Raw genomic sequence first — 20,730 nt, 5'->3', positions numbered from 1 at the left:
GTCCGGGAATTCTGACTTCCGACGGGCTTCTAGTTCCTAGGCCGACCCACGGGCCACCCACCCCACCACCCAGTCGCATCTATCACCCGTGGTAGGCAGACCAGCTCGGCAGGACCGCTTCTTGCCACAATTACGCTCCGGGCGCCCACTCCGGCGGCATAATTAACTTATAACGTCTCCCGTTCTCTCTCTCTCTCTCTCTCTTTCCCCGGGCCAACGGGTGTTCCGGGTTGCGACCATTATTCAGGTACGCGCGGCTGGAGCCCAGTGCCAACCGGATCCCGGTGAGGCCCGCCGAAAAATTCGGGAGCCTTCCCTGCGGTGTTGCGCGTTGCGCCTAATAATTGCAACAACCGCAACCACGCCACAGGCAGCAAGTGTACCTTTCACCTGAAAAGAGTCGGTGCCGGTGCCGGGGCCGGTGCTGCCACTGATGATGATGATGATCGCCCCCGTGGCCCACGGCGTGCGGCTCGCGGCGCGAATCGATGTGCGGACAAAAATCCTGCAATTAATCAAATCCGTACTTAATTACAGTCCCGCGCACACCGCGGGCGCAAGGTAGCAGGACCGATTGGGGCCGAGTTTGGGTGGCGTAACCCCACCGACCATCGTTAGGGGGGCAGGGCCGTCCGGGGAGTGGTGAGGCTCATTTGTCGCTACGACAAGCCTTCCGGTTGCCAATGTTTTCTAGTTTTTTTTTTTCGGAGTACGCTGCCGCGCGAGGATTACGCGGAACTGCCGGCCTCCCCCGTCAGGATTTCGATCAACATCGATCATCGTCCGCAGCTGGGGTGGGTGCGGGGCCCGCACTATTCTTCCTCGGCGGGGCCAACGAAGTCATCCAAATCAAGCGTCGATTATCAATCACGGTCACCGCTCGGTGGGTCTCGGCGCCTCTAATGTCTTGGCGAAAGGCGGGCGCAAGGAGGCCGGGGTGCAAGGGGAACGTCCTGGGTACCGTACTTATGCGAGCGCGCCCCTCTCGCTAACGGTCGAAGGCCGAAGAAATTATCGTATTTAAACGTCAAATGATTAATTTGACCAAGGTGTTGACCAGACCACGCCGGGACCTCCATCAGTCAGAGCGAGGCCGGCACGCCTTAGCCACCGCTTCTAACGCCTCGCCGGCCCGGCGGAACTCCAGCTAGGAGCTCATCAACAGAATGAGAGCCCCAGAGAGCGAGAGAGAGAGAGGATTAGGCACCAAGGAACCTCACTCGGCAGGGGCCCTTTATTACGACGCTAATTTGGCTGCTAAGCTTTTATAATCCGGCCTCGTAAACAACGCGCGTCTCCCCCCGAGAGCCGCCCGCCAGGAGGTCACTGGGAGGGTGGGCTCAGTGCTAAAAGCATAATGCCATCCGTGCGCCTCAGCAACATGATTAACCCCGAACGGACGGCCGTCGGAATCATTAGTCCACCGGGTCCACCAAGTGAATCCAACAACAAAGGGGTGTTGTGGGAGGAGCGGGATGGGTAGAGGACCCGAGGGGGCGAATTCACCGATCATCGCCCGGTCACCGTCATCATCATCAACGGTGACGGCGGTGTGGCGGCCTCACAACTTAAGCCCTCAGCGCAGGTCCGAAATTTGATTTCGATTTGATTTCGCCGTTTTTTTTTTTACTCTCGCCACCTGCTGCAACGATCCGCGAGGGTCTGCCGTCGGTCGCTGTGCATCAATCAATCGCGTCCGACGATTGGGGTGGTGGGTGTTATGTTGAAATAATCAACCCCCCAACGCAGGACGGCTTTGGGGGTCGCGTTCGGCCTCGTTTCGGAGGATCGGCTCGGCGTCTCGGCCATCAATCTTGGCTCGCTGCGCAAGACGTCGAACTGTTGGCACGACGAGGTGCACCACGTCCCGCGTGTCAAAGCAGGAAAATCAATAGTCAATCAGCCGGCGGCTCACTCACCGGGGCGGCTTGGGGATCACTTTCGGTTTGTTATTAATTTTTGCAAAGCGGCCACCAAATCTCGCTCTGGATGTCCGGTTTTTTGTGGTCGTGTTAATGTTCAAATGTTGCAACCTTGTTGAAACTAGAAAGGAGTGCGCCGATCGGTGTGCCGATGCCAAGGCGCTATAATTTATTCATTAAAGTCGAGCGTGGATGTCCCGAAAAGACTTTCATTTGATGATGATTTATGTTCTGCAAGCACTATGTTTACATTATATTATTAATAACGGTTGCATTTGGGCATGTTACTAAACAAAGCGAAGTGGGTGAATAATAATTAACAGACTTTTTATGCCACAGTGGCTTGCGATACAAAGTTCATCACCCGGACATTTGAAATATTCGAAAATATGAATATATTTTGTTTTGGAATCGCTCTTCAAAAATACTGTGTGCTACAAATTGATGAGATCAAAATTTTGACAACTGATGAGACGATGAGAACCAAATTATGACATTTAAATAACGTTTTGATTCACAATTGAACACTGGTACAGCCTTTGGATGCCATAGCTAAACTTGAGCGATGCGAAACAAAGCTCAACGCTAGATAATAAAGGATTATAGAAATGAAAGTCATTTTCAGCATTTTAAAGCTGGTGGCTGATTTGGTATCAACACCAAAACAAATTAATAAACACATAGAGACCAACTTCGAGTCCTCTTGTGTCGGCTAACACCAAAATATGCAAAAAAAAAAACTTCAAACAACTTCAGAAGGTACCGAAGGCACGTTTGTGCATCTCATCCAGCGTACTCTGTAGGATGCAGACAAATTGGTTATTGTTTTGAATAATGGTTTTTTATCGTTGGTAAAACTCAAGCACAACTATGCGTAGTTGAAATTTTCTTCCATAAACGAAGCAGATGACCAAACATATTATTTACACGCCTCGACCGTTTTCCGACTGAACAAATTAAGTTTTCCATCTTCGTACTTCATAAAATCTTGTGTTTTGTTGAATTAACCTTTGATTGACAGGCGCACTGGCGTAGTGCCCTAATTTGGTCAGTGTCTCACTCCGTAAATGACACGAATCACCCTTTCGATCTTTCATACGATCGGCTGGCGATCGGCTTTTGGGATGAGGTGTTTCAATTGTCAAGGTAATGGTCACATTAAGTCAAACCTCAAATGACGTAAAATGCTTCGCTTCGATTCAGTCTTAATGACGAAGTACTGTGACGAAATACTGTTTACAATACGTCTACTAGTTAGTGATGGATGTCACACAAAGGTGCCAACTTACACACTCAACCAAAAAACATGAACCATACAATCGATCGTTGCTATTGTTTTTAATTGTTGCCAGAAACAATTATTTGGCATTCAGTTTTGGGTTTCCTGTAATTGGAAGACTTCCAAGCACCTTCTCAATATTTCAGCACTTTAACAATAACCATCACCAGAAGAGTGACGAATTTCACAAAGACTACCAGAATAAAGACAGAAATGGAGCCAAAGGACAACCAACACAGTAGATCCAATCGACAATCAGAAGTAAAACGTTTCAATCAAACCCCGGCGCGGGAATGTTCTGTCCAAACAGAATGTGATTTCTCCTATTAGCCGATCGGTGGTTGTCCAATTCGCGTTCGACTAATGCACCACACAGATGCACCTCGGCGGGTGCAGCTGACTGCACCGGAACGCGCACAAAATCCATTAGCGCCCTCCGACGGCTCCGACCCCATGCTCCATGTTCGTCTGCCCCACTGTTTGATTTAACATTGGTTTACTGCACACTCATACACTGGGTTGGCTGCGAAATTCTTGCGCCGTGTTAAGCAGACTCCAGCATCCGCGGCGAGGCGAGTGAGGCGAACGGCACCTGCGCGCCTCCCACATGCCAAAGTTCATTCAATCACCGACCCCGTCACTCACGGCACGCCACAGCACGGCACGAAGTCACGGAACCGCGCACGGCCGGGTAAATAAAACAATTCCACATCCTCCGCCAGCCAGCCAGCTAGCCACAATTATTAAAATACCAATACACCATACCGCCGGGTGTGTCGTGTGTGGCTGTGTGCGTCGGTGCATAATGCACCGGCGCGTTGCATCTCGCGTATGTGGCGAATCCCCGCGAAAGTGTGCCGCGTCGATGGCTGTGTCAATTTCCTATCCCTCGATCGTTTCCGATGCACTTTAGCGACGAAGGCGGGCGAGGGAGGGCATCGCAAATTCCTCGGCCGGCTGGGGGGAGGCGGTAGTGCTGGTGGAGGTGGTTTGGGGACAAAACAATAATAAATTTGCATGCATTTTGTGACTGGTGGTTCGTCTCCGCGCGTCGTCACCCACCCACGGCATCGAGATGCTGCTGCTGTGATCGCGGTATCGATAGCGCAAAGAAGGGATGCCGACGAAGCCGGGACCATGGGTGAGCATGAGAAGCCAGCTGTCACTCGCACGCTGTGCTACGTGGCCCGATCAGTACTGAAGTACCACCGGGAGCTGTCTGGACCAAGGATGCTCCGAAATGTGGCTAATTAGTGGCCTCATCGACACTTTCTTTTCCCGGACTCTTTCGGGGTCCAAAATAAGGACAAACCAAGCGGAGCAATTCGGAGCTCGATTCAATCGATTCTGATTAACAGAGCATTCAAGACCCGATCCTTTGTAATGTTGTTTTTATAGTGGTGAATTAGCGAAGTTTATAAGGACGCGATGACTATAGCGAATTAGCTATGACTACATATAACGGAAGACTTCTACTTCGACTTCTACTTCGAATTCCTCCGAATCAAGCCCCCAAGCGTATGGAGTCATTTTCTGACCAGAAAGGGTCCTGATCGTTGGAATACTTTTCCACAAAACATTACCGTTAGTGGGGATCCCGGGTGTGATCTCTAGATGTTGGTTTAATTTAGCTTCTACATTTTCAAAAGAAAATGCGCCGATGATGTCGTCAGACCCAAATCCGCACCAAACAATCACTAGTTTTGGGTGCTTTGGCTTCTCGACGTGTGGGTTTTCAGAGCCACACATACGACAATTCTACCGCGATAGTTAGAGGTGGAAATATTTTTTTCAAATTGCGTACAGTTTGAGTTGAAGACTCACCACTTAAAGTTATTAGTAAAAAAGTTTTTTCCAATTTTCCGCAAGCGTACTAGAGCCCCAGAATTCTCTTTTCCAGAATGAAGTTTGACGTTTTAAAAGTCAAGTAATCAGTAGTTTAAAATCCAAACACCTTATGTTTGTTAATATTTTGAGTGTTGTAAATTGTAAACCATTTCATGGCGCATGTTGGGTCCTTTTCAATACTTCTTCAAACACGAGCCTCAGCGCTTACCGAACCATGTAGCAAGCGAACAGCTGCGATCGTTTTGTGACCGACTCAACCGATAATAATCTCCGTAGGGCAGGCATCGAATTTCATTTCTGTCAATTATATGATCAATAGGAAAAGTGATACGGAAGTGATACGCGGTTCCCACCAGGATAAAAATGAGCTCCTTAAGCAAATTGTCTCCGTGCGGCCGATAAAGCAACCCCGGCCAGGCCCTTTCAAATGGATTAATTTATTAACGCTCCTTGCGGACGGGAACTTTGTAGTAGCGACCACAGCGACGACTCCACCGTCTGACTCCATCGTCAGGTTCCGCGAAACCTCCCGGCAGGAAAAGTAACTCCTCCGAGCGGGCGAAGACCTGCGCTCGTCCAGGGTCTTGGAATGTGTCGCCGAGCTAGCTCCGTCGAAGATTAACGATCTTCCATTAGATTTATTGGCATTAATCGGTTCCGATAATGGTTAAATTTAGACAGATCCCTCTCTCTCTCTCTTCCTGCTACTTTCTCTGCTTCGGCGATGGTGGCGGCGACGGTGGCGAAGGTGGCGATTGAATCCGGAATTCCAGCCAGCCTGCGCCAGCCAGCCACCCGGGGGCCCTCGCTAGACACGTCTTGGGCGCACCGTCCCGTCTTGGGTCTCTTGAGCCACTCCACGCCGAGAGCACTAACCCCCACCCAGACACACTCGGGCGGAGTTTGTTGACTTATTTGGAGGTGTTGAACATATTTAGCCATTTGTTGTGTGCTATTTTCTCTAGCCCCCTTTCTCTCTCTCTCTCGCTCTCTCTCCCTCTCACACGATCACCGATCACCCGCAAGATCGGGCGGCGGCTGCGGGCGCATTCGATGCAAATAATGCAGTGCTTCCCGTTCCAAAAGGGGGAAACGTTGACGGAGCGATGTTGCAACTTTTTGCGTGGCTAATGAAGCTGCCGGGTGACATGGTGGGTACGGAGTTCCACGAATTCCTCACACATACACGGACAAGGCACCACCACCTCTCAGTCGGGAAGGGATTGTTCGCGCCTCTCTTTGTTCAAGTGCATCGCGCGCACGGCCCAAGTACCTTCTCCGACGGGACACCGACTTCACTCACAGTCAGTTGTCACCCGGCGGCTAGCATGCGCCATGCTGGCACACCCACCCACCGCGATTCCTCCCTCGCCTGGCCGCGCGACGTAATAAGAAATTAATTAAGTTCTATTAATAATCAAACCGGCTCGATCTTGGCTCGGGCTGAGCTGAACCAGGGCCTTCACTGTGCGGCGTGGTGTTTGTAGCCCGTTTGTCAAAGTCCACCAGTTGATGTCACTGAGACTAAGCCGGCTCAACCGAAGTCACCGACCGGGGGATCGATTCCTCCTCGGTCCCAATCCATACCTGGACTGGACTGCCTAATGGATGGCACTGGGTAATGACGGGCATCCGGAGCTGAGCGTCTGAGTTGTCCTCGGAGGCCCGGACCGGAACCGGCCAGCATTTAAAGACGACTCCTGGTTGCAGTTTGCGAACCGGACCAGCCGGACCTGATTAAGGATTGTGGGTCTGCGCCACAATGTATTGTCCTTCGGTAAAAGACTGGTCCCAGCCGCCGGGGGAGGCTCTATAATTAGTGCTCACTATCAATTCTTCTGGCCTGCGTAATTTAGTCCGCACCGGGTCCTCCGCCGCATCTTCTGGGGACTCTCTTGTGGACTTGATCGGGAGCTAGTTACGCACACGCCGCTTGCTGCTGCTCGATTCGGTGCCAGTCACCCACAAGAAATGAGTACACAAAACCCCTTGCTCCCACACGTGACATTCGGTTTCGACTTCGAAGACGAAGCCGAAGAAGACCGTCCCAGACATACCGCGACACGAACAAAGGACCGGCAGGCAACACTGGCACTGGCAGCTTCGGACTGGGTTGCATTCAAGGGTGGAGTATCGTTAAAATCGTGTACGGGTACCACGGCGTCTTCGTCCGTCGACTTGTTTTGGGGACGACGAAGACGACGACGAAGACCGCGAAGACGACTACGACGTCGACAATGGTGAATGCATTGCATGGCGCACTTGGGCCGTCGGCGGGCGATGCTGGCTTCGTAATAAAACATAATTTGTACCACCCGACCACCCGACGGCAGCGGTGCACCTGTTTTTAACTCGTTCGCTTCTCCGAGGTTTGCAGAGGGCCTTTGGCGCGAGATTCAGCCCTTATGCTGCCCTGTCGTGCACTTTGCGCTTTGTTTTGTTTGCGTCTTGTACTGCTCCTTCAACTCGTTTGCTTCGTGCTGTAGTTCCGACTCCAGCGCCAGAGCCAGAGCCTGTTGCCGCCTCCAATTCCGGATGACCTTATTCAATTCTTCTTACGGTAGCGAAGTGACGATAAATCTCCCAGGACATTGAAATTTAGGGAAATCGATTTGAGTGTGAGAAGGGAGTGAGTGAGAATCGTTTGCATCTTTTTAATGTCCGTTTTCGAGCTACGTTTTGGGAATAATTCAAGAACCAGAAGGATTACCAAACTGCTCCTAAATTGTTAGCGTTATTTGGAGTCGCTTATATAGGTTGGTCCGTCTAGTGTTTTAGTTTCGAAGTTACGGCGAATCAATATTCATTTTCCAAGAGCTCAAAGTCCACACCAAACAGACACTCGTTTTGAGTGCATTGGCTTCCCTTGCACGACGTGCCGGTTTTCTGAACCCTAAATTCAACGATTAATTACCGAGATGGAATTGAGCTTGGTACGTTTTGATTTTAATATATCCCAATTATTTGCAAGCCTATAGCGTCCCATTTCGTAAATGTCAAAGTTTTTACTAAATGTTTATTATTTCCGGAATGAAGTTTGACGTTTTAACTTGACTTAAAACGTCAAACTTCATTCCGGAAATAATAAACATTTAATAAACATTTAGAATACAAACACTTGATGGACCATCCAACACTAAGTGTCAAAAATTGAATCTCTTACTCATCTAAGTCCGAGATTAAAGGTCAAACATCCGATATCTACACCTACGTCAGGATAGGAATATCGACTTCCAGACTTCTGCACTGCCTCACCGAGAGCACTGTCTCCCACAGTATAAAACAATACCATCTTAGTCCAAAGACCCTTAGTCTCGAGACGCTTCCCGGGAAACCCTACTGCAACCACCCAAAAAAGGCAGCTTGAAGATCACCGGCCGCGATCGCATCGCGTCTGGCTCTGGGATGTCTCGTGCAAAATGAGCTGAATCACTCTTGGTGCCACAGGTCCATGGCACAAAAAGCGAAGAAAAAAACACGGTCTAGTGACTCCTCCGGCGGGAGGAGCCCCGAAAGACGAAACATTCCACACGGGACCAACGTACGCCAGAAAGACAAAACATTCTTCTCCGGCTGTTCCGGAGCCTGCCTGTCGTCGTGGCAGATGGATCGATCGGATCTCAGCACCACCATCAGCAGAAAAGATCACCGCGAGCGTGAATCATCGTGACACGCTCTGACTCGCGGTCTGACATTCGATGCCGTCGCCGGGATAACGGCCGAGACTCCCGCGTCCGGGAAGCAGTTGTTGGCGTTCCGCAAACTTAATCGCGAACATCATCGCGTCTCGCGGCCGGCCAGACCAGTCCGGTTGAGAAATTGACTTGCCAGAATTAATCTACGTCACCGCGCGAGTTCCTGGGACCCCGACCCCCGGGGACGGACTCCCTCGCCTATTTCGGGGGTGTCTTGGACGAGCGTCGTCTCGATCCCGAAGCCGCAAATTGAGTCTAGCGTGCGTACTAATTGCACCCTTCCACATGAATAATCTCATCTCGTCATTAATTAATTTCGAACACGCAGAACGCAGTTGTAACGGGTGGCTTTTAGGCGGACCCCCACTCAAGTCCCTGCCCCCACGGAGGAGGTCCTTTTCAAGCGGCTGCTTTGCACCACTCAACACGGTGATGGAACATTTCCTTTCGCATGGTCCGGCGATCTGGCTCGGTCGGTGGAATTAGCCGGTATGATAAGCCGTCGACCGTAGGCCCTTACGGCGTCCCTCTTCCACCAAAGCCACCCAGCCAGACCCCAACCCCAACTCAATCAATTAGATCGTCGAAGTTGCGGATTTGAGACCGCAAGACTTGACGTGTCTTTCTGTGTTTTTGGAGACACAATCGGAGGCTCAGAGGCTCAGTACGATCCCGATCAGTGGGGCACTAAACTTCTGGGTTCTCTCTCTCTCTCTCACTCTCTCTCTGCTTAGTCTGACAGCTGCTTCACGCAAGGCAGGACACGTTATGCTGGCGTCAACCGCGCGATGATGATGAGGCGTGTTGTTAGCCAGATGTTTGGCTTGTTAGGGCTTGACTGACACACACACACTCACACACACACTCAAAGACACACACACACATACTAACAGTCGGACCCATGAGTAGGGCGCCAGAGATGATGCTTAAATAATGAATATAATCAGCAGCGACACGGCGTAACGAGAGACACGGACTCACGAAATGACACTCGGATTGGGAGAGATAGAGAGAGAGAGAGAAAGAGAAAAAAAGAGAGAGACTCTCTGAGCCATGCGAAAAAGGTATGCTATTTCTGTCCGATCACTGCCGCCGTGTCGTAGCGCACAGGACCAGGAAGGCCATCATCATCAGCACCGGCGACGGCAGCATCATCCTCGGCGCGATCGGCTCCGCGATCGACCGTTCACGAACCCGTGACGGCGGTGGTGAGTAACGAATCGTGACCAGCGCCGCCGGAGCAGGTGTTGGCCTTGGGCTTTGCCATTCGCCAGCGAGGTTCGCCGAGCAAAAATGTAAATGCTATGCTCTGGGCTCTGGTAGTTGATCGATCCGTCGGTGATGATCCGGTGATCCGGGCGGCCATTTTGGAGCCCCCACCCCGGGGGTTTAAAATTGCAGTTCCTTTAATGAGAAGAGAATCTTTAATAGAAAAAGTATTTAATTGTTCCGATACAATCGAAAAATTCGTCTACCAATCCGTGTGAATTTTTGGGTGGACCCTTCCAGAGCTCCAAGGTTCCTACCGAGTTCCTCCAAGGACCTGCCCGCATGTGTGTGTGTGTGTTTTAGTCCTGCACTTACTGGGCGCGTCGGATCGGGGGGCCAACTTTTGTGATGCCAAAAAGATGCCAGGCGATACCAGGCAACATGAGCGAAGGCAAGGACGAAGGCGAACCGGTGAGCCCGATCCGATCCGAAGGTTTTTTGAAACGTCAGCGCGTAGGGAGAGAGAGAGTGAGGGCAAGGGGCCTGTTGTAAACGCGGCCAGCGATATAGGGATTGGAGCAAGTATTTTTATTTATTGTTTTATGTTTTATGCTTTTATCTTGCGCTGGTTTTGCTCTCTGCGCTGCCCTGCGTGGTGCTGGGCGTGTTGCTGCTACTGTTGGCCTCAACCGAACGGAAGGACGTCGTTCCGTGGGACCAGCAGTAATGGCGTCGCTCCGCTCTCAACTCTTCCGTGCCGAGAATGTTTTATGCTTTTTCATATGTTTTATTTGCTTCCTTTATTTTTCTTTCGCTGCTTGGCGTTGCCTCACCAGCACACTCCGGTCGTCCTTCTCGAACCCTGCATGAGTCCTGTCTGCATTGCGCCGGAGTAATTTGTCCCCTTTACGGGAGGCCCACCCTGACCGAATCATCACCTATTTGTTGCCCGCGATCGGTGTCTCCATAGGTCGCCCTTCGAAGGACCTTTTGCTTGCGGCCAGTGACATAAGCGTTTACGACGCGCATCTCCGAGCCATCTGGTATCTGTGGGGCCAGCAAGGCGCACGCCAGTTTCTTTTCAATAAATTTTACGATTACTGTGCAAATCGTGGCGATATCGATAACGCATCAATCGATGAATAATTTACACCAATCGCCCGCCCCGAAAGTCACTGCGACGCCAGCGTCGGCCGTCGCTTCCTTCAGACGGGGCGAGTCCTTCCGTTCATGTCACGCGTGGCCCATAATGTGTGTTCGAGCGCCTTGCGGTACCATAACGCGACCGACCGAGGCCGGTGGTGGAGCGATAAAAACTTGAGATGACCATACGCCGCCAGGCCAGGCGCCGTAGGAGCGCTACTTAAAAAATCATAAGTGCAGAGCTGTTTCGGGCCCCATAAACCCCCCCCCCCCCCTTCTTGATTGGCCACGTTCTGTCTGTCTGTTTGTGTTCCCGACGACGGTGTCGCGGGACCGTTAAAACAATCGCGATGTCGCAGGATGCAGAAGAATTCGCGGCGATTCTGTTCCCGTCGGCCATAAACACTGATTGAACCACAAATTGCACCGCAAAGCAGCAGACCGCGCCAAGCAAGAGGTGTGAGTGCGGGACCGTAAAGAATCGAATGCGCATCCACCGGCGATGCATCCTCGCTGCAGTCAATCCTGGGCGGGAGAAAATTAGTTTTTTCCGCACACCGTAAAGTCGAGAGCGCGCTCACTAATCAAATCACTTTTCGGTCGCCTGCTCCGTCCTCGGAGGAGCGTCCCTGCGTTCATTAATTAAATTTTGCTATCTTTCCATCAGCGAGGCTGACACTCATCAGCTGACAACGGACGTTGCAGGAGGGCGCAAGCATAAATCAGGCGCAACTTTCAGGGCCTCGCCGAAAAGCATAACTTTCGCGTAAACGAAAGCAAAAACAAACGAATCTCCGGCCAAACGGGTCCCTGTCAGCCATGATTATCTCGCTCGTCGGCCGGCCGGCCGGCTGCTGGTGCCAAAAACTAGCCTAGCGAAAGCGAAAGCAATAAAATTAAAAATATATCGCCCTTAACATTCAACTTTGGCTGTCAACAGCAGCAGCAAGAACTCATTTGCCCCGATGGAGGCGCATGGTCACCCACTGAGCCCGGTCCGATGATGGGTCCGGATCCGACGGCCGTAGGTTGGAGACAATAAAAGTATAAAAACTTCAGCTAATTCCACGCCAACTGAGAATTTTTTTCTATCGGATGGACTGAATCAGCCAGCGCTAGACTTATCAATCGCAAACGCCTGCAGCCTGCGGAGCTTCCAAGTTCAAGTGCGAGCGAACGAGAGAGAGAGAGAGAGCGGGACGCATTTCTTCACTAATAACCGAACCGAGCGGCGGTTAATTTCTGTAACCCATTCGGGCCGGGTCGGGTCGACACGCCCCACGGGACACGCGGCATAAATCAAAATGCAAATGGTCCCCCGGGAATGATAAATCGAGACAAAAACCATCACCATCATCATCGTCCTCGTCGTCGTCGTCGTCGCAACTATCCTGGCGACGACGATGGCGCTCTCGGGCCAGGTTCTCGGAAGCGTCCGGTTTTTTGTCGTCTTCTTCCTGTCCTGCTGCCCTGCTGCTCTTTCGGGGGGCTTAGATTTACGCTTCGCTTCGCTAGCAGCGAATCCTTTTTTTGCCGTTGCCGAAACCCCTGCAGGGAAAATTCGCCGGTCACTCGCCGGCTTCCCTCACACCTCGCTTCCGGTTTCCGGCCAGCTCGGGATCGTGGCCATGGGGTGCTGTCCTGGGCCGAACCCCGAAAAAAAGGACGATAATACTATTATGTTATAATGCGCTGCCACTGACTGCAAGCGTTCGGGTGGAACGATTTTTCCAGTTCCCTACAGACACACTCCTCAATCGGTCCCCGGCTGGCCCTTCGCTCTGGTCAGTCAGTGGGCTCCTCCAGAAAGCAATCCGACCAACTTTTTTTTTCGTCTCACTGTCCTGGCGGGGGGGATGCTGATGCGTGTTGGGTGTTTTTATTTTCGGCCAGGCCCTCGGACCAATGGAGCGAAATTTGTTTTGTCCCGAGGTGCCGAACGCGTTACGAGTTTTCCTTTTTATGCTCACCAGCCAGCGCTTTGTCGTCGTCCTGCCGTTTGTGTCCTTCATTTGGCACGGTGACAAATGCAAATGTGAGCAAATTTCTTGGCGCAAAACCGTTCGCGAAGCGGAACGGATAATCCATCCATTCGGGGGGTGCGGGGACTCTCTCCACCAAGAGACAAGAAGGAGCTGTAATGTGCCCGACGACCGAATGCCCGTTTTGTGTGCCCTTTGTGCCCGAGCTTTAAGTTCGGTTGGTGGAAAGCATTTTATGTAAATTGAGAAACTTTTTCTTTAAGCAAGTCCTTCAGAGACTCCTGTTCATCTCATGCCGCTCTAATCAAGGTGTGTACCGCATTGGTCCCTGGGGCCGGGCCAATCGATCAGCCGTCGATGGCCGCACCGCAGTCATTATTTATCGCTGGCGCAGAGAGAGAGAGAGAGAGGAAGAGAGAGCAAGAGAGACAGCAGCAGCGACGGCCCAATAAAGATTGGCGTTGCAGAGAAGAGTGCGCCATCAGCGCGAATGCATCATCGTCACACGCGTGACGGGGTGAAGGGGGGGTCAGTGTCGGGCTGAGGGCGACCTCCTGAATCCGGAGGCAGAAGAGTGATGGGCTCGGTGAAGCCCCCTCGGGAGCTCGATGTCTTTCGTTTTCGGCCTTCCGGTCGAGGGCCGATGCTGCCTGCCTCTCGCTTTACGCTATGCTGCCGGACAGCGGAGCATCGTTTATCAAAAACCATTATAATTTTTAAGCCATCAGAGAGGATGGGCAGGGTGAGGAGGAGGGTGCCTCAGCGAGCCCCCAGAAGGCTTCTTCACATGCGCGGCGACGGACTCTCGCGTACGGTACGCGCGCGCGCAGCCCGATAATTATCCCTCTGCTCCTTCGCGGACTCTGCGCGGTGCGCGGCACACACACACACACACGTACACTCATCAACCTGTCGGGCCACGGGGGCGGGGCAGGTTGGCGGCAGACGATGCCGCGGACAATGCGCGTTCGGGCGAAGTGTTTGCCCACTTTATCAACGCCAGCAGCATCGACAGGCAACAAATTTGTGTTTCGCTCCCTGACCGCCCCCTCACCACCACCCACCGACACCGCCTCCGCCCCACCCGCACCACGCACCGCATGCGGTTTTATGCTGCCCCCCGATGCTTATTATTTTGCGTTTTTGTTTCCTTTTCGGGCCGCCGGCTTATGCTCCGTCTCTCGGCCTGTCTCTCTCTCTCTCTCTCTCTCTCTCTCTCTCTCTGCCGTTGGGTTCTTTCATTATGTCGCCGGACGGTGGTGCGCATCATGCACTGCCCACCCACCACCCGGGGGAGGAATCCCTGTGATCATCAGCCCACTGAAAAAGGAAGCCGAACGCCGAGCTCGAAAATTATGTGTCCGCCGCCATCTTGCTGCTGAATGTCGAAGAAAAATTGAACGTCGTCCCTTCAACATCTTCTTTGGCGTGGCTGCTTCACTGCCCTGCCTTCTCGTGGTGCTCCAAGGACCCCAGGAGACCCCCGCGATTGTACCAGGGGGAACCGATCGCCTGCGTGTCGCCAGCCTTAATTCGAGCGAAAGCTTCGATACTTTTGCTCCTTTTCGGGGAGTCTCGATAAAGAGAGGCCTCCTCTCCCCTGGGGAAGGCTGCTCAAAAATGGAACACTCTGTGACCCTCGCGACTCCACACACAAAGCCACGTCAGTTGTGGCGTTCCCCGGCAGCATCTTATGCTGCGAGCGAATAATCCTGTGGAGAGGCCTTTGAAGCCTTGATGGCGGCCCGTTGCGCTGGCTCGTTAACTTGACGTTAACCATCACCATCCAGTACCGGCACCGGCATGGTAACCGCAGGTGGCGCTTCAGACCAAGCAGGAGTGAGGTGGTACTTAAGGGCTTCCCGGCGCACCGAGAGTCAAGTGCGCAATCGAACGCGCCAACGCGGCGTCCCAAAACCGCAGCGGAGAGCACCAGACACATTAACATAATAAAGCTTCTTGCGATAATATTTGACTTGAAACATTTGTAAATAATCGACCGACCGCGAAAAGAGTATTGCGAGCGAGCGAGCGAGATGGGTCGATCGAGCATGCTGTCCCTCTCTCGATCTCTCAGGCTCTGGGAATTGTTCAGAATTTCGGATCTCTAAGCTCACCTTGTGTGACGGGAAACCAATCGAATGTGGGAGTGTGCGTGCTTGGGGGTGGGTTAGCACCCCCTCAAGGCATTAGCCGACACCCCTCACCACACCCTCACCGACCCCCTCATCGGTCAGCAGCATCGATTTGGTGGGAGAGCAAAACATTAGACAAGTCTCAACTCATTGACTGATAAATGTACACTTACACGCATACATACGCAGGGGTCTGGCGTGTAGGGTTCGAGGGGCGAGGTGGGCTTTGTGGGCTGTTGTGGGAGACTTTATTTGACTGTTGGCGCAGGTTTGGGGTGCAAATTTGTGAAACGTGACTGTGCATTAACCGTGGCGGCGGCATCGGCCCCGTCCTTGCGCTGCGCGATCGCGCTAATGATCAGGTGTCCGAATGCGACTCCAACCACGTATGTGTTTGTGTATGTGTGTGGACATACAGTTTGCGTGATCAAACACACTGTAAGAAACTGGCTGGCTGGCTGGCTGGCTGGCTGGCTGAGGATGGTTGGTAAATATTTTTCCAACTCTAATCGGCACTTGATAGCGAGATTTGTTAATTTCCCTGGGCCGAGTCCACATGCGCAGGCACACTCTTGGATGTGCTGTCTTCGGTTTGCAAACCTTTTCGGGTTTGGGGTGTTTGACGTATGTCAAGGCAAGGCGATGTTCGATCGTAGTAGCCATAGCACGAACAGTTGAACTGCAAATCGTTGAGCTACGTCATCGCGTGAGGATGTGCGAAGGATCCAGTTGTGCTACAAATCAGTGTTCAGAGGTACGTACGGACTTTCTTCTTTCGAAATGTTGGTGCCCGCAAACGGCATCACTACGTCGAAGAGCCTTAGAGGGGCAACAGCGTGTGAAGATTCCCGCGGACCGAAGAACCCAAAGTTTGCCTTATTTCGTGTCCCATAAATCGGAAACTTCGAACTATTCGGGCAACCCTTAATATAGACGACGCCTGCTTAGAAACTATATTCTGTCAAATAAGCAACAGGAGTTTGTGTTTTTAAAGAAAGTGCTCTATTAATCATCTACATTTATATTGACGCCTTCGAAATAGGCCTCTTCTGAAGTAACATGCTTCTTCCAACATACAAACCTTTTATCGAAACACTTTTGATAGCTTTTTTCGAGAAATGCAAATTTGTGTGTCTCTCAAAATGCTCTCAAAATGGGTCCCACGAAGTAGTGATTTAAGGTGTTGGAAACTCATGTTGCACTTCATGATGCACCTCACCTCATCGCACCTGATGCAAAAACTCATGATGCATCTCACCCCAGAAATCGAAGAAAACTGTAAGCAAAACTCTTCACATTGGACCAAACTTGTCTCTCCGTGAGTTCACATCTTTTCCGCCCCTTTGAGAACCTTTTGAACCATTGATGAACGCTACTTCGTGACAAAATTGATTCATAATAAGCCACAGTCGAAATGCATCCGCGCACTTAATTTTGTTAGCAACACAAAGTTTTACACAATATCTTTGGTCAATAGATTTATCCATATTAAAAAATCAAATCTACCAAAAAAGTTATCTTGTTTATAATACTAGATATACTACCTTTTTTTAAATGGGGTGAGGGTGAGCCATATATGATACGCTTTTTTATTTGGTTATTTAAAACAAACGGCTTGAACTTTTGTTTGAAAGGTGCATTTAAAACATTTTTTAATGGAAAAAAAAAATTTGGTCAAAGGTCTACCACGGCTGTCTTAACAATAGCCCATTGGATCGACCTATTTTTGAGTACATTTTCGATTGTCGCTGGCCCTATCTCGGTAAAAGCAATTCGAATTCGGGACTAGAGATGATCAATGATTGTTCGTTTGTTCGCGTAACGATTATAACTATTAACAAAACTATTACGTAACTATTAACATGCTGAGCTTAAGTAAATGATCTTTAATGGAATGAGATTTTCAAATATAGCACCGCTTGAGTTGAAGACCTACCACTTCGGAAATCATAGTTTTTCATAGTTTCTTATTTTCTGCAATCAAAAATGTATTGTATAAATAAATGTTTTGAATGCACCTTTCAAATTAAAGTTCAAGCATAAAAAATATTAAGCCGTTTGTGTTTTAAAATCGGTCAAAATGACCGGTGTGGTATATCTAGTGTTAATGACGATATAAAAGAACTGAATGCCAAATCGCGCTTAAAATTGGCATTAAACAAAGTTACATTTGTACCAAGTCGAGAAAGAAAATCCTTTTGAAAAATTTACAGCGGGAAGTTTTAAAATTACAAATTCCCGTTACTCCTTCCTTAGACAGCGTTGTTATTTGACAGAATGCAATTCAATTCAAACAGGCGCCTCCGAAGACCTGAGGACCGGTGAATCATTGGAGTTCTTTTCTCACTTCAATTAACCGGTTTCCGTGAACGCAGACCCAGGGTCCGGCTCCGGACCTAAAATCTAGATGTTCGGCTATGGCCACCCGTAGTGTCAAGTGTGCGCCATCTTGTGCGACACACACTCAGACCTGGTCAAGCCCCGATGGTGGGCCCCGTTTGATGCATAATTAAAACTACTGCTAGGATCGCGGGCAGGAGTCCTGTGGGAACCGCTACGGCCTAGTGCGAGGGCCGATGTCATAATTATTTAAATTCCCATTCCCCCCAACTTAAAATATTGGCCCGCCCCAGTTCCAGCTAATTAACGGTCTCGCGTGGTGCGGTCTCCCCCGAATCTACCGGCGGTTGACAACAGGTCCGAAGCTCCAGAAATTCACTTTTGACTAATGCCGAAACATTGGTTCAATTTGGGACGTTTTATGTGTCCTTAATTTGTCTACGTCGGCGCTACGTGATTCGGAGAGCTCCGTAGGTCTCATGGAACAATTCCAGCTAATGATGAGAGTCGGGCACCGCAATCCTACGGAACCGGGGCGCCGCCGGGTGATAATGATGATCGCTCATCGACCATTTATCGACTTTTCTCCGAACCAGCACCTCTACTTCCCCATTCCCGTCACTGGACCATTTTGTCTAACGCCTGTTTTTGGCTTTCTCCCACTTCTCGTTTCATGTTTTACAACCCCAGATTGATGCCGTTGAGTTTCGCTTGATCCACCGGCCCTATAACAGAACGACGGACCTAATGACTATGGCGGATGGCGGTTATGACCCAATGGGGCACATCCAGACGGGTCGTCCACATGCCTACTACCTGTACCAGGCGGCCGCCATCGCCCTGGAACAGCAACAGCATCAGCAGCAGCAGCAGCAACAGCAGCAGCAGCAGCAGCAGCAACAGTTGCAGCAACCACCTGATCGGGCGGTGGACGAGCTGTCCCCGGCACCACCGCAGACCCCGCAACCCCAGCCGCAGTCCCAGCCACGCTCGAACGCGGCCTCCTCGTCGGACGATGGACACGAGAACAACAACAACCTGCCGGCGGCCGCCAACAACAATCTGTTCCGCTCGGAGCAGAAGAAACACAAGCGGAAACGGCTGTCGGCGGTGCTGGACAAGCTCCACAACGGCGGCACGGCGGTGGTGAACCACAACAACAACAACGTCGGCGATCCGGTCTCGGTCCCGGTCGGGTTCTCCCTCAAGTGTGGCCTCGATTCACGCTCCAGCGCCGAAGATTCGGCTGCCGAGGACGTGGTCTTTCCGTACTCCGCCAGCCCACGTATCAGCATCAGTCCACTGCGGTTGAGCGAGGTGGACGAGAATCGACCCTTGCCCCAGAAGCGACCAGTCTCGAAGCAGGACCAAACTCCGCAGCCGACAACGCTCCCGACGGCACTTCCGTCACCGTCGCAGCGCCTAGCGCTACAGCCGTCGCAGATCAAGCAGGAGCAGCCGGACCAGCAGCACCTCTACAAACACCTGCAGTACTTTAACCCGCTCGCCCTGTTCAACTACCTGCCCGAACCGACGAAGCTCCTGTACCAGGAGTTTGCCCGCCAGCGAAGCCATTCCGATTCCGACCTTCATCAGCCGCCACAGGGACCGCAGCAGCAGCAGCAGCAGCAACCGCCCCAACAGCCGACGAGGAAGAAGAAAAAATCCAGCCAGGGCTCAGCGAAGGGCGCCCAGTCAGGGAAGGGCCGAGAAAGGAACGGCCTGGCCCAGGAGCAGCCACTTGACCTATCGATGAAGTCGTCCTGTAGCGGTGGCTCTGGGCGACTCGGGTCACCCTCGTCCTGTCTGCTGTCCGCCTCACCTGTGATCAAGCTCGAGCCGAACAGTAGCCTGTCGGACAGTCCGCCACCTCCAGCCACAGGTGACGGATCGCCTGCCCCACCAAAGTTGATCGTGAAGCGTGAGGACTGCAGTGGAGACCGCCACCGGCAACCAGCTTCCTCACCGTACGCCGCCGGACACCTCAATGGGCTCGGACATCACCACGGCTTCAACCTGAACGTGTCGCCCGTCGTCGAGGAGATGCCACCCGGCTCGGACGTGGCTTATATGTGTCCGGTGTGCGGGCAGCTCTTCTCACTCCAGGATCGACTTGCGAAGCACATGGCGTCACGGCACAAGAGTCGGACCGGGGCGACTGACATCACCAAGTCGTACATGTGCGAGGTCTGCCAGCGTTCGTTCGCCCGCTCGGATATGCTGACCCGCCACATGCGACTCCACACCGGTGTCAAGCCGTACTCGTGCAAGGTCTGTGGCCAGATCTTCTCCCGCTCCGATCACCTGTCGACGCACCAGCGCACCCACACCGGCGAGAAGCCCTACAAGTGTCCGCAGTGTCCGTACGCAGCCTGCCGGCGTGACATGATCACCCGGCACATGCGAACCCACACCCGCTACGAGTCCCAGCGGGGCGGAGGCGGTCCCGGCCTAGGTGGTGGCGCCAGTCCACTCCTGATGGACCAGAAGCCGATCATGCTGCCCCTCGTCAGTCTGGGCTCTTCGGGGCGAAGCATCAAGAAGGAGCTCGTCGGTGGCGGCGGAGGCGGTTTCGGTGCCACGAGCTTCGTCCTGGAGACCAAGACTGAGTCGTAAGAAGAGTTCGGTCGGTTTCGGTCGGTGGTAGTTCCTGCGTGTGTGTCGGGTTCTGCCCTAGTTCGTAGACCTTTGCTTTTCAATTCACGTTCCATTCCCGTGCGCGCGCGTTCTATGCGTGTCATTATAGGGCTAGGCTAGGGACGATGTTATAGACGGAGGTGACCTGCGAGTGGCGCCCAGAGTTGCCTTTACAGAAACAAAATCTCGATGGTTGTGAATACCTTGCGGCGTTAGTAAGAGCGACGTGCTCCAGTTCGCCCTGCAACGCTTCCCAAACTCCCACGGCAGCGTCGACCATTGGATTTCAGTCTTCAGTGCTAGTCCACAGATTTCAACGAAGACGCTCCAGAGAGAGAGAGTCGCGATCCAGTCACAGCGATCCGGTCTTCGTTAAACATTCCGCCGATCGTGCGGTGCCAGGTGCAACCTCAGTTTAGGTGTAGAATGTAGGTGTAGGTGGTGGTGTTTCGGAACGGATTTCAGATGTACCCACAGAGAACAGGTAGAGAGGTAGTATTTTCAAGTGTCAGTGTCAGCGACTCACTCAACCGAGCTGTA

General features: G+C 51.9%; 1 protein-coding gene across 1 annotated transcript; it reads left to right on the top strand.

Annotated features, from left to right (window-relative positions):
* Positions 1 to 17,293: 17,293 nt before the first annotated feature.
* On the top strand, positions 17,294 to 20,169 carry LOC131207731 (specificity protein transcription factor 3). The gene is given in 4 exon segments (XM_058200356.1): positions 17,294 to 17,305; positions 18,244 to 18,455; positions 18,532 to 18,559; positions 18,562 to 20,169. Coding segments are annotated over 4 exon segments (1,860 nt in total).
* Positions 20,170 to 20,730: the final 561 nt, after the last annotated feature.

The sequence above is a fragment of the Anopheles bellator genome, chromosome 2 (genome assembly GCF_943735745.2).
Source record: "Anopheles bellator chromosome 2, idAnoBellAS_SP24_06.2, whole genome shotgun sequence".
NCBI lineage: Eukaryota > Metazoa > Arthropoda > Insecta > Diptera > Culicidae > Anopheles > Anopheles bellator.
This window is presented reverse-complemented; position numbering and strand designations above follow the sequence as displayed.